The sequence below is a fragment of the Globicephala melas genome, chromosome 12 (genome assembly GCF_963455315.2).
Source record: "Globicephala melas chromosome 12, mGloMel1.2, whole genome shotgun sequence".
NCBI lineage: Eukaryota > Metazoa > Chordata > Mammalia > Artiodactyla > Delphinidae > Globicephala > Globicephala melas.
Genome location: NC_083325.1, coordinates 12,447,571 through 12,461,794, shown reverse-complemented (window position 1 = coordinate 12,461,794; position 14,224 = coordinate 12,447,571). Strand labels below are relative to the sequence as shown.

Sequence of the window (14,224 nt, the reverse complement as noted above, 5' to 3'; positions counted from 1 at the left end):
TGTCCTCCCTGTTGAAGTTTCAAGTCATTATTTTTATAAGAACTATATTATCTTCAGTGAACTAAGGCATTACAATGATGACTCTACAGGGTCCCAAGTGACAGAAGCCATCGTTAGCGCTGTTATTATTTTTGTTTAATTGCATCTCCACAGCAGCCCACGTTCGCTATGTGCTTTGCAATTGTTTCTTAGTAATAGTCTTCACGAGATCCGTAGGAGGCAGAGGGGGTAATGAGTGTTAGTATTTCTGTGTCGCCTGAAAGAGAAGCACAGACTGCCAACACCCTTCACGAAAGGATCCATCCTGAGACACCCAAGCTCGTCCCAGTCTGGTCCTCCATCTACATTGCCTGCATCCAGGATGCCAGTTATTCCTGTGGTTCTTATTTATAACTATTATAACACCAGGTCTGTGAGCAGGAGGAACTGAACTGGACAATAGAATCAGTACCAGAGATTTTGCACCTAGGACAGACCTTAATGATCACCTAACCAACCTCATGATTTATGTCAAACAAGGCCCACACAGCATGCTTTACTCAACTCACACCAAACCACTTTACTCCTAGCCCTTCTGAGCTTTTTTGCTTTTTAATATCATGTTGCATTGTGGTGTCTTGCCTTCCTCTCTTTACTTTTTATATTCCTCCTCTACCCTCTTTTCCCATCCATTTCCTTTATTTTAAATTATATGGCTTAAACTCCAACCAGGAAACCTGAAACATTTATCTGCTAAGAGTCTGGTGTTCTGCCACCTGAACTGGGCCAGCCTCAGTATACTGAAAAAGTCTTTGATGATAACAGCCAGGTAACACTGAATCAGGGTCGTGTATAAGAGTCCCTGAGTCCCTTCCTTTCTCAATCTCCATTCTTCTTTTATTTTTGACCGTGCCACGCAGCATGCATGATCTTAGCTCCCCGACCGGGGATGGAATCCAGGCCCCTGCAGTGGAAGCGTGGAGTCTTAACCAATGCACCACCAGGGAAGTCCCCCGATCTCCATTCTTGAATCCAGCCACTGGCTTCTAGCCTTGTCCATACCTCCCTGAGTCTGCAGCTATCCTCACACACCTTGGGTTTATCCTAGAGAAGACCATGCTTCTCTCTGGGCTCTGGTAGAAGCCAAACATGGCCAGGAAAAGAGTTTTCTCCTAAAGCTCTGTCACTTCTGTCTGAAATGGATTGACAGTATTCAGAGGAGTAAAAGGATTGACTTCTGTGGTTGACTATGATTTTTCTCTCCTCTACCCTGCCCTAACGGAGAAGTGGTCACCCCATACTCGAGTGATGGATGCCTACTCAAGCAGACCTCCCTCCTCAGAAAAGATGGACCGTCTTCTCTCAAGAGCCACCCCTTAGCTGCCGGGGGACTTCCAAGTATTCCATCAATTCATACTCAGCCCTGGGGCGCAATAAGCAAATTAAGCCAAAACACGAACTACAACTCCTAAGCACCCCTCCAACTCTAACCATCTACAATTCTGCTTTTAGGAGTTCTCCCTCCATCCCCCACCAAATATTTTTAGAAACTTAAGCTTCCTGTTCTTCTTCCCTTTTCCTAAGACTACATGTTTATCACTGTTTAGAGCAAAGCAATAAATAAATGAACCAAGTCAGATACTCCTGGAATCTCTGCAAACGCTATGATCAAGTATATTGTTTGTCATTATTTTGGCCAGTATAAGGTTGAATGAACTTAAAAAAATACAAAGCAGAATTTTTCCCTGTGAATTTCCAGTGGTGCAATCATGGCCACGCCCACGCCAGAGCAGACAAAAGGCGAAGAAAGCTGACTGGGGCTCCAGTCTCCACACGGAAAGAGAGCAAGTCATTTCATTGTCGCTCGCTCGAGTCAGCAAAGGTAAAGTCCTTATCACATCTTTGGATATTAACACATTTTTTTTGTTTTTCTCCTTGGCTGTGATCTCTCAAACTGCCTCCTCTGAAGCTAAAGCCTCTTCCTTCCTTTCCCATCCCTCTCTGGTTTGGTGTGTGAGTTAGAATCACATTCAGATTTCAGAAAATGCTTCTCTCTACTGGTGGGAAATTGAGGGACAGAGGAACTGGTTGCATATGAGGGCATTGGAGGGTGTAGCCAAGGCTTTCCTTGAAGGGAATCTCTACAACCAAAAACTGTTAGGAGAAAACTGGGAATTTCTAACTCTGTCTCTCTCTTGCATCTGTGTAAGGTAAATATCTCATCCTTGTTGGGGGTTTTCTGTTTCTTGCTTTTTACTTATTCAAACTTTCATTGAATGCCTACCATGGGTGGTGCGTTGGGTTGGACACATAAGGGTTACCAAGATTCTAAAAGAAGTTTACTGTGTAGCAGAGGAGGCAGATACATATGCAAATAATTCAAGGGAGTGAAAAGAAGAGTGCTGAGTGTGAGCTAAGTCATTCATTAAATGTCTCAAGAAACACAAAGGGGAGGTGGTTCTCGTTGCTGGCATCTGGTTCAGAGGCTGGCCGGGCTGACAGCTACTGGTGTTCTCTGTTGCAGAAGTGAAGATGGCCAAAGTCCCCGACCTCTTTGAAGACCTGAAGAACTGTTACAGGTAGGAAAGAGCTTCTGTCTCTTGTGATTTAATGAGGGGATCAAGGTACATTAGAATCCAGCTGGGCCAGACCCGCAGAGGCTGTAAAGATGTGTCCTACCTCTGAAGTCAGGGCAGGTTCAGTGAAGACGCAGGGAAACAGCACCCAGAATTTAAACTGAGGTGAAATTGACAGGGAGGCAGCCATTCTAGAAAGATCACTTTTTTAAAAAAAAAAATGTTTATTCAGGTCTTTTGCCCATTTTTTAATCAGGTTGGTTTTTTGTTTTTGTTTTTTTTAGATGTTGGGGGTAGGAGTTTATTAATTTATTTATTTAGTTTTGCTGTGTTGGGTCTTCGTTTCTGTGCAAGGGCTTTCTCTAGTTGTGGCAAGCGGGGGGCCACTCTTCATCGCCGTGCGCGGGCCTCTCACTATCACGGCCTCTCTTGTTGCGGAGCACAGGCTCCAGACGCGCAGGCTCAGTAGTTGTGGCCCACAGGCCCAGTTGCTCCGCGGCATGTGGGATCTTCCCAGACCAGGGCTCGAACCCGTGTGACCTGCATTAGCAGGCAGATTCTCAACCACTGCGCCACCAGGGAAGCCCGAAAGATCACTTTTAAGGGCTGCTGAGTCCTAGTGGTTTTCAACATCTACTTAGACACAGCTTCAGTCTGGTTCACATGCCCTGATACAGTAAGGAGTTTTAATGGATTGTCAGAAAGAGAAACCTTTCTCAGGAAAACTTCTTGATCTCAATCTGGAATAGGAAATGGCTTCACAGCAATTTGAGCATGTGAGACATACACAGTCAATCTCATTCAGACACAGGAGAAAGATAATGAATAAAAAGTTAAAATTGTGTAACACTTTAAGCCAACACGGTATTCCCATTACCTATTAAGATACACTAACCACAAACTAGACTATGGAAATGTTGCCTGGATATTTGGCAAAGTATAAATGATTAAATCTGTTTTAGTAAATACATGAAAGCAAAGTGTAACGTATAACCCATTTGGTTCAAATTTAAATGAGGTGCTTCAAAAGCGTTTCTTCTGTCTTGAGGAGCTTAAAATTTTTCCCCGAAATTCAATTACAACTCTTCAGTTGGTTAGCCAAGCCTCGTTTTTATAGGTAGAGCACAGGTAGAGTTCAAGGCCTGGCCCGATGATTACTAATTCCAAATTATCAAGTACAAATTACTGCATGGGTGTGTATGCACAGAGGCCCTTAATTTTCAAAGATGACAGTAATGGCCATGTGTGTGTGTGTGTGTTACCCAAAGCTAATATAGTTATTAAAATATGTTGCCCAGTGACTGTAGTGATATAACAAACAGAATTAAATTCTCATCCTCTTGTTTAACAGTGAAAATGAAGAATACAGTTCCGAAATTGACCATCTGTCTCTGAATCAGGTAAGCATATGACTGTAATTCTTCTAAGATTGCTGTGTTTACGCAGTATTTTCTCCACTAGTATAACAATGGCTTGAATCTTAGATGCTTCTGTTTTACCTTCACTAGAAGTCCAGAGACATGCATTTTTTCATTATAAGTGAGACCAACTGCCTCTTTGCACTAACAGTTGATGGCCTCATTCATGGTCACCAGATTTTCCCAGAACAGAGCAGAACTCACCTGAAACTCCGAGAATGGAGTCTCCTGGGTGAGCCTTCAATCAGAATGTTGGTTTTGCCATCCTGGGACAGCCCCTTTGGGCCACTTCACCAGGGTTCTGTCTCCTTAAGTGACGTGTTGTTGACACCTTCTCTAACACCAGCTCCAGAGATTAGAGATAGCCCTCTAAGTGTAATAGCCCATGAAGCTGAGGTGGAAGAAGCAGACCAGTTGAAAGTAAAAAATCTGCAGCCGTTCACATGCTGTGTTATTTGGTTAGGAGACCACAAATAGGTACTGCTTTGTGTGTCTTTGGTACTAGTTCTAAAAGCTATACCTAGGGGAGTATTTCTAAAATATTTAAGCATTGTCAAGTAGGTGTTTGACCTCCTGAGGGGGAACTGACTAGAAGGCTACCACTCACTAAGATCACTTGTAGACCTGTTTCATTACAACATGTCATTTTTTTTACTGAAATATAGTTGATTTACAATATTGTGTTAGTTTCAGGAGGAGAGCATAGCGATACAGTTTTTTTTTCTGATATAGGTTATTACAAGATATTGAATATAATTTCCTGTGCTATACAGTAAATCCTTGTTGCTTATCTATTTTATGTATAGTAGTGTGTATCTCTTAATCCCATATCCCTAATTTGCCCCTCCCCCCTTACATCTCCCCTTTGGTAACCATAAGTTTGTTTTCTACGTCTGTGAGTCTTTTTCTGTTTTGTATATAGGTTCATTTGTATTATTTTTTAGATTCCACATGTAAGTGATATCATATAGTATTTGTCTTTCTCTGACTTACTTCACTAAGTATAACAAGATCTCATTTTTGAGTCTGTGGTTGGATGACAAAGACCTTCCCAGAGATCACATCTTTTCAGGGAAATCCTCAAAGGAGGGATGGGAGGAAGTGGGTAAAGAGGAAGGAGGCAGAGGAAAAGGAAAGGAGGAAGGAGAAAGGAAAGGAGGAAAGGAGGAAGGAGGGAAAGACTGATGAAACATGGGTTACCCGAGACCAAAATGGACATCCTTCTCTCTAAGTCTGTTGAATAAAACTCCTATTATAAAGGAGTCTCATTCTATGGCCATGGGCAGCTTTTCAGTTTTCATTTTCCTTCCTCACAGAAGTCCTTCTATGATGCAAGCTATGAACCACTTCATCAGGACTGCATAGATAAATATATGTCTCTGAATACCCCTGAAACCTCTAAGACATCCAAGCTTACCTTCAAGGAAAATGTGATGATGGTGGCAGCCAACGGGAAGATTCTGAAGAACAGATGGTTGAGTTTAAATCAGTTCCTCACCGACGATGACCTGGAAGACATTGCCAATGATACAGAAGAAGGTAAGGGGTCAAGTGCAATAATATCTTTGTTTTCTACTTTTAAGCAAATGGGGACAGCAGAGTACAGGGAAAAATAAAACCTTGAGTAACAAGAGGGCAACCAACCATTCGTCTGTAACTATAAGAAAGGAAAATTAATTTTTAGCCTTCTCCAGTGGGAAGAGGTCAGCAGTGGCTTGAGTTTAGCATACCTGCTCACAGGCTCACTTCGTGACCATATTCTTAAGGTCATGTGACTTTGCGCCTTTCGACAGAAAGCAGTTATATACTGTTAGTGGGTGACTTCCACTGTGGAAGTTATGCTCCTCCACATACTAATTATGTCTCCTTGGGCAAGTTACTTAACCTTTCTGTACTTCAGTTTCCTCTACTGTAAAATGGGGGTAATCCCCTAACTGTTGTGAAGATTAAATGAGTCGATACTTGCAAGCTTCTGGACTAAAATAATGCCTGCCACGTAGAAAATACCTAAAAAATGTTAGCTATTATTAGCATTATTACTACTACTATTTTGTTAATACTACTGACACTACTAACTTACTAATGGCTGCATTATCTCTAACCTTCACAACAATCCTACATTCTTGTTTTATATATGAGGAAAGTAAGCTCAGTGAGATAGTGACCTGCCCAAAATCTCACAGTGTGTTAAGTAGTAAAGTGTCAAACCAAATCTGTTCTATCTGACTATAGAAGTCATGATTTTTCTCCCATGCCTTCACTATACAAGCCTCCACATGAGATATAAACCTAATATTTTTAAAGTAACAGCTAAATATTAACACACGTTCACCTAGAAAATTGGAAAATACAAGAATGAAAATTAAAACCACGCATACGCATACTACCCCTCAGGGTTTACCACTGCCAGCACTATGTTACCTTCCTTAAAGTCTTCTATGTGCCTGCACACACAGGAATATACATGTTAAACATTATTAGGTCAATTACATACAATTTAATATCCAACTTTTTTCATTTGTCAATAAATAAAAGACATTTTAGAGCTCCAGTTTTTTACCATTATAAGTAATGTGACAATGAAGAGCCGTATCAATAAATCTTCATTTCTATCATTTATTTACTTAGAATAAAATATTCCTGGAAGTAGAATTATTCAGAGCCATGAGGATTTGTGAAGCTATTGACATATACCCCTGTTCAGAAAGGTGGTAGATAGAAAAAACAAAATAAAAAAATTTTTTTCAAAAAATAAAAAGAAAGGTGGCAGACTATGGAGAACAGTATGGAGGTTCCTTAACCTCCTTATGGAGGTTCCTGCACCTCAGTGACATATAAAATTCCTAGTGGATTCATTTTTTTCTCAGAGTGCATTCATTTGAAAATATAGGTGGAGAATATACAAGGAGTCTTCCTGGTTACTTACAAACCTCCAAACAACCAAAAAGTTGTACAGGTAATCTTTAAAAAAAAAAAAAAAAACTATTGCCTGAAGAATCTAAGTTTAAAAAGAAACAAATAAGTAACCACAGGGATAATTCTAGAACCAATTCTGCTGACAGGGTGATTTCATTTCTCTCTCAGTTTCCTCACCTAGACTGGGATATTCTTCATGTCCCTTCAATACCTTGTATTAGAGCATGTATATCATCTATGTTTGTACTTGGACATTAATCTGAGCTCGTGATAACGGTTTTAGAAATCATCAAGCCCAGATCAGCACATTACAGCTTCCAGAGCAACATGAAATACAACTTTATCAAGCTCATCCAACAGCAATACATCCTGAATGACGCCCTCCATCAAAGTATAGTTCTACATCCATCAGGTCAATACCTCATGGCTGCTGCATTAAATAATCTGGATGAGGCAGGTAAATGGACAATTCTGTCATCTTCCCCCACCCTTTTTATTTCTGTATTTCTTTTAAGCTTTCTGCTTTTAAAGAATAAACCTCTCTAGATTCCTGGCTTTGCACGATTTATCTAGAATAAGATGAAGCACATCACCCCTCGTAAAAATTCTGGGCAAGGACAGGAACTTCAGCCAAATCTGGAAGCTTTAACAAGAGAGAAGTGTCTTAGCTATGAAAGCTCTAAGTGCAGTTTAAAGCTTTCTGAGATACTGTCTCCTTTGTTTCTCTGAGATAGTCTTATCCTTGATTTTAAAGGTAAGTAAACGGAGCCTCAGAAATATTCAGTGACTTATGCAAATTTACTCAGAAGCCAATGAGGAGCCTGCTGATCAAACTTCCAAATAACACCAAACTAGGAAGAATCATTATCTTTTTATATATATATATAAATTTATTTATTTGTTTATTTTTTCGCTGTGTTGGGACTTCATTGCTGCACACGGGCTTTCTCTAGCTGCGACGAGCAGGGGGCTTCTTTTCCTTGTGGTGCTCGGGCTTCTCATTGTTGCGGCTTCTCTTGTTGTGGAGCACGGGCTCTAGGCGTGAGGGCTTCAGTAGTTGCAGCACGTGAGCTCAGTAGTTGTGGTGCACAGGCTTAGTTGTTTCGTGGCATGTGGGATCTTCCTGGACCAGGGCTCGAACCCGTGTCCCCTGCACTGGCAGGCGGATTCTTAACCACTGCACTACCAGGGAAGCCCAAGAATCATTATCTCTGATAACATAATTGTGAGGCAAAGTAGCCAATAAGCTGCAAATATGTTCTGAAGAATGAAATTTAGGATGCAAGAAATTTTGTCACAACGATCCAATTTCCATGGTGTACATATTTTAGCTTAAGGACATGTCATCAGTAAACAAAATTATCTTCAGAGGTCCAAAGAGGCTACTTTGTGATAAACAAGCAGGGCTCTTTCTGATTGGATATATTTCAGCTAACACGCTTTCCACTCTAAGACATTTACAAATTATTTTGTGTTCTATTTTCCTACTTAATATTATTTCACACAATTTTCCCACATATTGACAGAGTATATGTATTTGCCATTTTTAATGGCACTAGAATATTCAATCATGTTGCTATGCTGGTGCCTTGGGTTTGCTCTAAATAATTCAGTTGCAAATGTCTTTGTTTAAATTATTTCTTTCTCTATGAGCTTATTTCTTGGAACGTATCCCAGATGCTGGATTTCTAGGCATAAATAATTTTACAGCTCTTATTAAGCATTGTTCTCTAAGGAAAACTGAACTACTTTTCACTATCCTTAGCAACATATGAGTGTATCAGCTTCTAAACCCCTCCATTTTACTCACGACTTCACAAATTCCAGGGTCTTATCCCACTAATATAATTATAAGAGATTCAATAAATATGCAGCCCCCAAGCATTCATTCAACATAGAAAATTCTAGAGCCATTAACCAAGTATTTACCTGCCTAGTGAATAAGGCAGACATTGTGAAGGATACAAAGATGTATAAATTCCATTCCTGACCTTCGGGTACTTACACCATAGCTGGGGACATAACTGCACACACACACAGAGCATCTTTTATATATACATATATAAATTTATTTCTTATTTATTTATTTTTGGCTGCATTGGGTCTTCGTTGCTATGTGCGGGCTTTCTCTATTTGCGGTGAGTGGGGGCTACTCTTCGTTGCAGTGCACGGGCTTCTTATTGCAGTGGCTTCTCTTGCTGCAGAGCACGGGCTCTAGGCATGTGGGCTTCAGTAGTTGCAGCACGTGAGCTCAGTAGTTGTGGCTCGTGGGCTCTAGAGCACAGGCTCAGTAGTTGTGACGCACAGACTGAATTGCTCTGTGGCATGTGGGATCCTCCTGGACCAGGGCTCGAACCCGTGTCCCTTGCATTGGTAGACGGATTCCCAATCACTGTGCCACCAGGGAAGCCCACACACAGCATCTTCATAGACACTTGATTTTACACAAATACAATGGATTTACTTTTTTTTTTTTTTTTTTTGGCTTTTCTCTTTGCCAGTGGAATTTGACATAGCTGCTTATACATCAGGAGATGATACTCAACTTCCTGTGACTCTAAGAATCTCAAAAACTCAACTGTTTGTTTGTGCTCAAAACGAAGGCGAACCCGTATTGCTAAAGGTCAGTTGTTCTCAGTCTCCAATTTACCTTCATTTACAACCCATGCATTTGTAGATGATCCCAAGAGGCAGACACCCCTAGCAGGATGGCATAGTCCTCTTTTCTTCTTCGTTTTTTGTTTTTTTTTTCTGGCGGTATGCGGGCCTCTCACTGTTGTGGCCCCTCCCGTTGCGGAGCACAGGCTCCGGACGCGCAGGCTCAGCGGCCATGGCTCACGGGTCCAGCCGCTCCGCGGCATGTGGGATCTTCCCGGACCGGGGCACGAACCCGTGTCCGCTGCATCGGCAGGCGGACTCTCAACCACTGCGCCACCAGGGAAGCCCCCGTCCTACTTCTTACCCACTATATTCAGAGGCAGTTCTAGGCAGGATCTGTGGAGGTGGAGGTGGCAAAATGACATAAAAGGCAAACTGCCTTCTTCTTCTTTCTCTTTTCCCTGCCTGGTCCTATTCACCTCCCATCCCTGGGCATCTGTTTATTCCATCCCTCTTTGAGCTCTACTGACATCTACTATCTGACCTACATGACAGTAGGCTTTAGTACCAGGGGGCCTGCCTCCAAGAGTGTCAAATAAACCACTGAGATCACAGAGGATTAATCACCTGCCAGTGGGTACAAAGCAAAAACTGGGAGCCAAGGCTCAAACCCTGACTTTCTGACTGCAGTGCCTCTCTCTCTCCATTGGTGCCAGCCTTCTCTCTCAGCCCAGCCTCATCTCTACTACCACATTCCCCTCCAAACATACAGACGCACACACATGCCCACTAGAGCCAGATGTTTTCTCCACTGATTAGTGGGTGACTCTTATTCAGTAAATGTGTAAAACCCAACCCCTGCTCCCACCCTAACTAGGATTTACGTGGATGCATGTGTCTCTCTTCCTGGATCAAGTCAGATGAAAGTGATGTCTATAGAGTAGGGCAGTAGCTTCATTTGTGAATTCATTCAACAAACGTTGTTTATTGAGAGCCTTCTATTTTTCAAGCAGTGTCAACAGCTCAGTAGACAGTGGTGAGCCAAAGCCTTATAGAACTCACTCTTCTGAAGGGCACAGACAATAGACGAGCCAAACAACCAGCAAAAAGTGCAAGATGCTGTAAAACCAATGAACAGGGCGCTGAGATAGAGAAAATGAGAGCATGCTTTTTACACAGAGCTCCCTAGAGATGAGAGCTGCTGCCAGGAGGGAGCATGCCATGGGGGGTGGGGGGCATTCCAAACAGAGGGATCTGAGTGCACCCAGCCCTAGAGCTTTACAAGGCCAGCTTCAAAGATCAGAAGGGACACCCAAGGAGCTGGGACACCCTGAAAAAAAGGAAAGATAAATAGAGGAAAGGACTTCAAACAGGGAAGTATCCTGACTTTACTTATATTTTCTAACTCAGAGAATAGATCAGAAAGGAGGCAATAGAGAAAATCTGATTAAGATGTGGTAGTAACAGTCGGGGTGGGTGGGGGCAGGAGTTGTGAGACAGGTGGAAAGAAGGAGACAGAATCTGGTTATATTTTGGAGATAGAACCAACAAGAGGAAGAGGGGGAAACTGGGAGAGAAATAGGTTTGAGAAATAAAATCCTTGTTGACATTGAAAAACCCAAGGAAACCTCAAAAGGATATTTAGTTCTTTTCTATTAAAAGAATAGAGAAGAAGCATCTTAAGTTTTTTTCATACTCGCAAGAGGAACAAGAGGAGTGTCGTCTAAAGGGATCACAATTTTCAAAAAATTGTATTGAAAGGATTCAGCTTCTAATATGTCTGGAAAGTTTTGTGTATGTGTGTGTGTGAGATTTGGGTTTCTTTAGTCTTCAGTTGTTGACTTAAATACAGAGATAAACATGTCTAAATTCTAAGTTATTTTCCCAAAGTATGTTTTGTACATTTAGAGGTCAAAAGGTTTCCAGGTCTTAGCGTCCTTAGTGCTCATATCTGATGCAAAATGTTCTATTCCCATGTTCAGGCAGGACAAGAAGAATGTTCCGCCCTACCTGTCAGGATACAGTGAGACACTAGTGTCTTTGGTGATCTTCATGATGACATTGGATTTCTCTCCAGTTAACTGAGGAAACCAATTATTATGAATAGATGGGGCCATACATCTAACAGGCATGTAATAAATGCTTTCTGAATGAAAAAATGAATGAAGAACCTATATCATCATGTTACCTACTCATAGTCCTAAAGTACTGTGTATCTCATGAAGACCAAACGCCAAGGAATTGAGCATCAGTTCTTTTTTTACCATCTTCCTCTTCTCTTTTAATAGATCTTTGTTTTCCTTATCCTAGGAGATGCCTGAGACACCCCAAACCATCAAAGATGAGACCGATCTCCTCTTCCTCTGGAGCAACCATGGCAGTATGCAACACTTCAAATCAGTTGCCCATCCCAAGCTGTATTTTGCCACAAAGGGAGAAAAACTGGTGCACCTGGCAAGGGGCCCGCCCTCTATCATTGACTTTCAGCTTTGACTGTGGAGTCTACTTACTTGTGAAGTGTTGACAATCTGTATGTACCATGTACATGAAGGAGTCAAATCCTGCTCTCTTAGTCACTCTCTGAGCATGTGCTGAGCCTTTGTAACTCTAAATGAATATTTACTCTCTTTCTAAGAGAGGGCACAAGGTCTAGTAGAACCAACACTAACATATAATGTTGCTTGTTATTTAAAGAACACCCCATGCTTTGCAAATTACCAATCATTTTAATTATTATTATGCATACAATCTTGGGAGGGCCAGGGCTACTGACTGTGGCTACCAAAAAAGCTCTACCCATATTACAGATGGGTTAACTAAGGCATAAGAATACTAAGAAATACCCACCATAGTATTTGGAATGAGAAACCATGGACCCAGGATTTCATTCCAACTGCTTAGCTTCTGCTTTTAAGTTGCTGATGGACCCTTTATCAAACACTGTAAGTTTCTGGGACCTCAGTTTGATCATCTTCAAAATGGAGGGAATGATGGCTATATCCTTCCTGCCTCAACAGTATTTTATGCCAATCCGTGAGCTCGTTTTAGTAAAACACTTCTTGAAGCTGAGCCTCAAGAAGAAGGCAAAGGATGCAATATTATTTTAAATTATTATTTATTACACTTATATATTTATAAATATTATTTCTAAGATAATTGTAACATTATTATATTTATAGCAATTCTTTGCAGTCTCTGAGTATGCCCATGTATCTTCAACAATAGTAGACAGTGTTTTCCAGGCTGAATGAGTTTCAGGCACTAAGGCACTTTGATCCAAGTTGTGCTTTTTCCATTGCTGTGAAGCTCTGTATTCTAGTACCTGGGAGTTCTGTAATTACGATAATAAATTTGTATTAATTACCTTGTTCGTTTGAACTGATAACTGGCCAAACTCTTTCACTCCTCCGCCTTTGTCATTCTTGTGTCATTCAATTTCACCTGCTCTCAAGTCCTACTAGCTAAAATGGGATGAACCTAACTTTGGCAACCACAGGACAACTGTTATCTCAACTTTCTTTTCTGGAACATGAGCAACGTTTCTTCTAGGTTCTAGAAGTTGTGATCCAATCGTAGTGTTACATTACCATCAACAATGTGAACTGGGGCTTCCCTGGTGGCGCAGTGGTTGAGAGTCCGCCTGCCGATGCAGGGGACACGGGTTCGTGCCCCGGTCCGGGAAGATCCCACATGCCGCGGAGTGGCTGGGCCCGTGAGCCATGGCCGCTGAGCCTGCCCGTCCGGAGCCTGTGCTCCGCAATGGGAGAGGCCACAGCAGTGAGAGGCCCGCAAAAAAAAAAAAAAAAAAAAAAAACAATGTGAACTGATACATTATTATCAATCATAATTGAATATAATTTAGAAAAAAGTAAATCTGGCCCATAATTACATGTTGTCTTAATCATTATTTTACAGCATGGTAATTAGGAACAGATAATAAAAGTAAATAACTATAAGTAGTGTTACAAAACCATACCAAGATTTTATGGGTTTTCTCTCCCCTTTGTTAGCTTGCCAGTATGCATAAAAGGCATAAGAATGATAATATTCCCAGGTTCATTTAAAGCTCATATTACACACAACACTTGTGTTCATATGTCCATACAAACTCACACATTCAGAGCCACATTAAGGACTAATGGATCCTTTTGGAAAGCATAGATACAAAGTATGTTGAGTTGGAAAAAGTTGAAATCAAGAGAACTTGGAATTAGATGTGGGAAGTAGTGGAGAAGGAGTAGTCCAAGATGATTCTCAGTTTCCTGCTACTGGAGAGAGGGTGAGCAGTGGTGTCTTAATCAGTATTTTTGGTGAAAATATGAAGTTCTAGGATGAAATATAATGAGTACCATTTTAGACACGTAACTTGAGCTACTGGCAGGACACCCAGATGCAGATGTACATGGACAGATGATGATGTGTCTGGAACTCAAGAAAAGTTAGAACTAGATACAGACTTGGAAGACATCAGCAGGTTTTTAGTAGGTAAAATCCTAAAAATGACATCAGAGAGAGAAGAGAAGAATATGATGAACACTGTTGGTTGTCCACCCAATCACCATCTCCCCATCTTCCTTACTGACAGAACCCTGACTTCATTCAGAAGGAAATATGTCTTGAATTGGCTTAGACCAACTGGACTCAAAGAATGAGTCCAATTGGTCTGAGCCAATCATGGTCATTCTGTCCTCCCATGACTAAGTCACGTTGAGTTAGTCCTGCCTAATGAGATGTCTG

At 41.3% G+C, this 14,224-nt stretch overlaps 1 protein-coding gene across 1 annotated transcript; it reads left to right on the top strand.

The window, feature by feature from the left end:
- The first annotated feature begins 1,817 nt into the window (after positions 1-1,817).
- IL1A (interleukin 1 alpha) lies at positions 1,818-12,750 on the top strand. Its single transcript, XM_030837384.2, has 7 exons — positions 1,818-1,861; positions 2,504-2,558; positions 3,907-3,955; positions 5,290-5,512; positions 7,173-7,346; positions 9,391-9,512; positions 11,798-12,750. The coding sequence occupies exons 2-7, from the start codon at positions 2,512-2,514 to the stop codon at positions 11,978-11,980; spliced, it is 798 nt and encodes a 265-aa protein (XP_030693244.1). The 5' UTR covers positions 1,818-1,861; positions 2,504-2,511; the 3' UTR covers positions 11,981-12,750.
- The last annotated feature ends 1,474 nt before the right edge of the window (positions 12,751-14,224 follow it).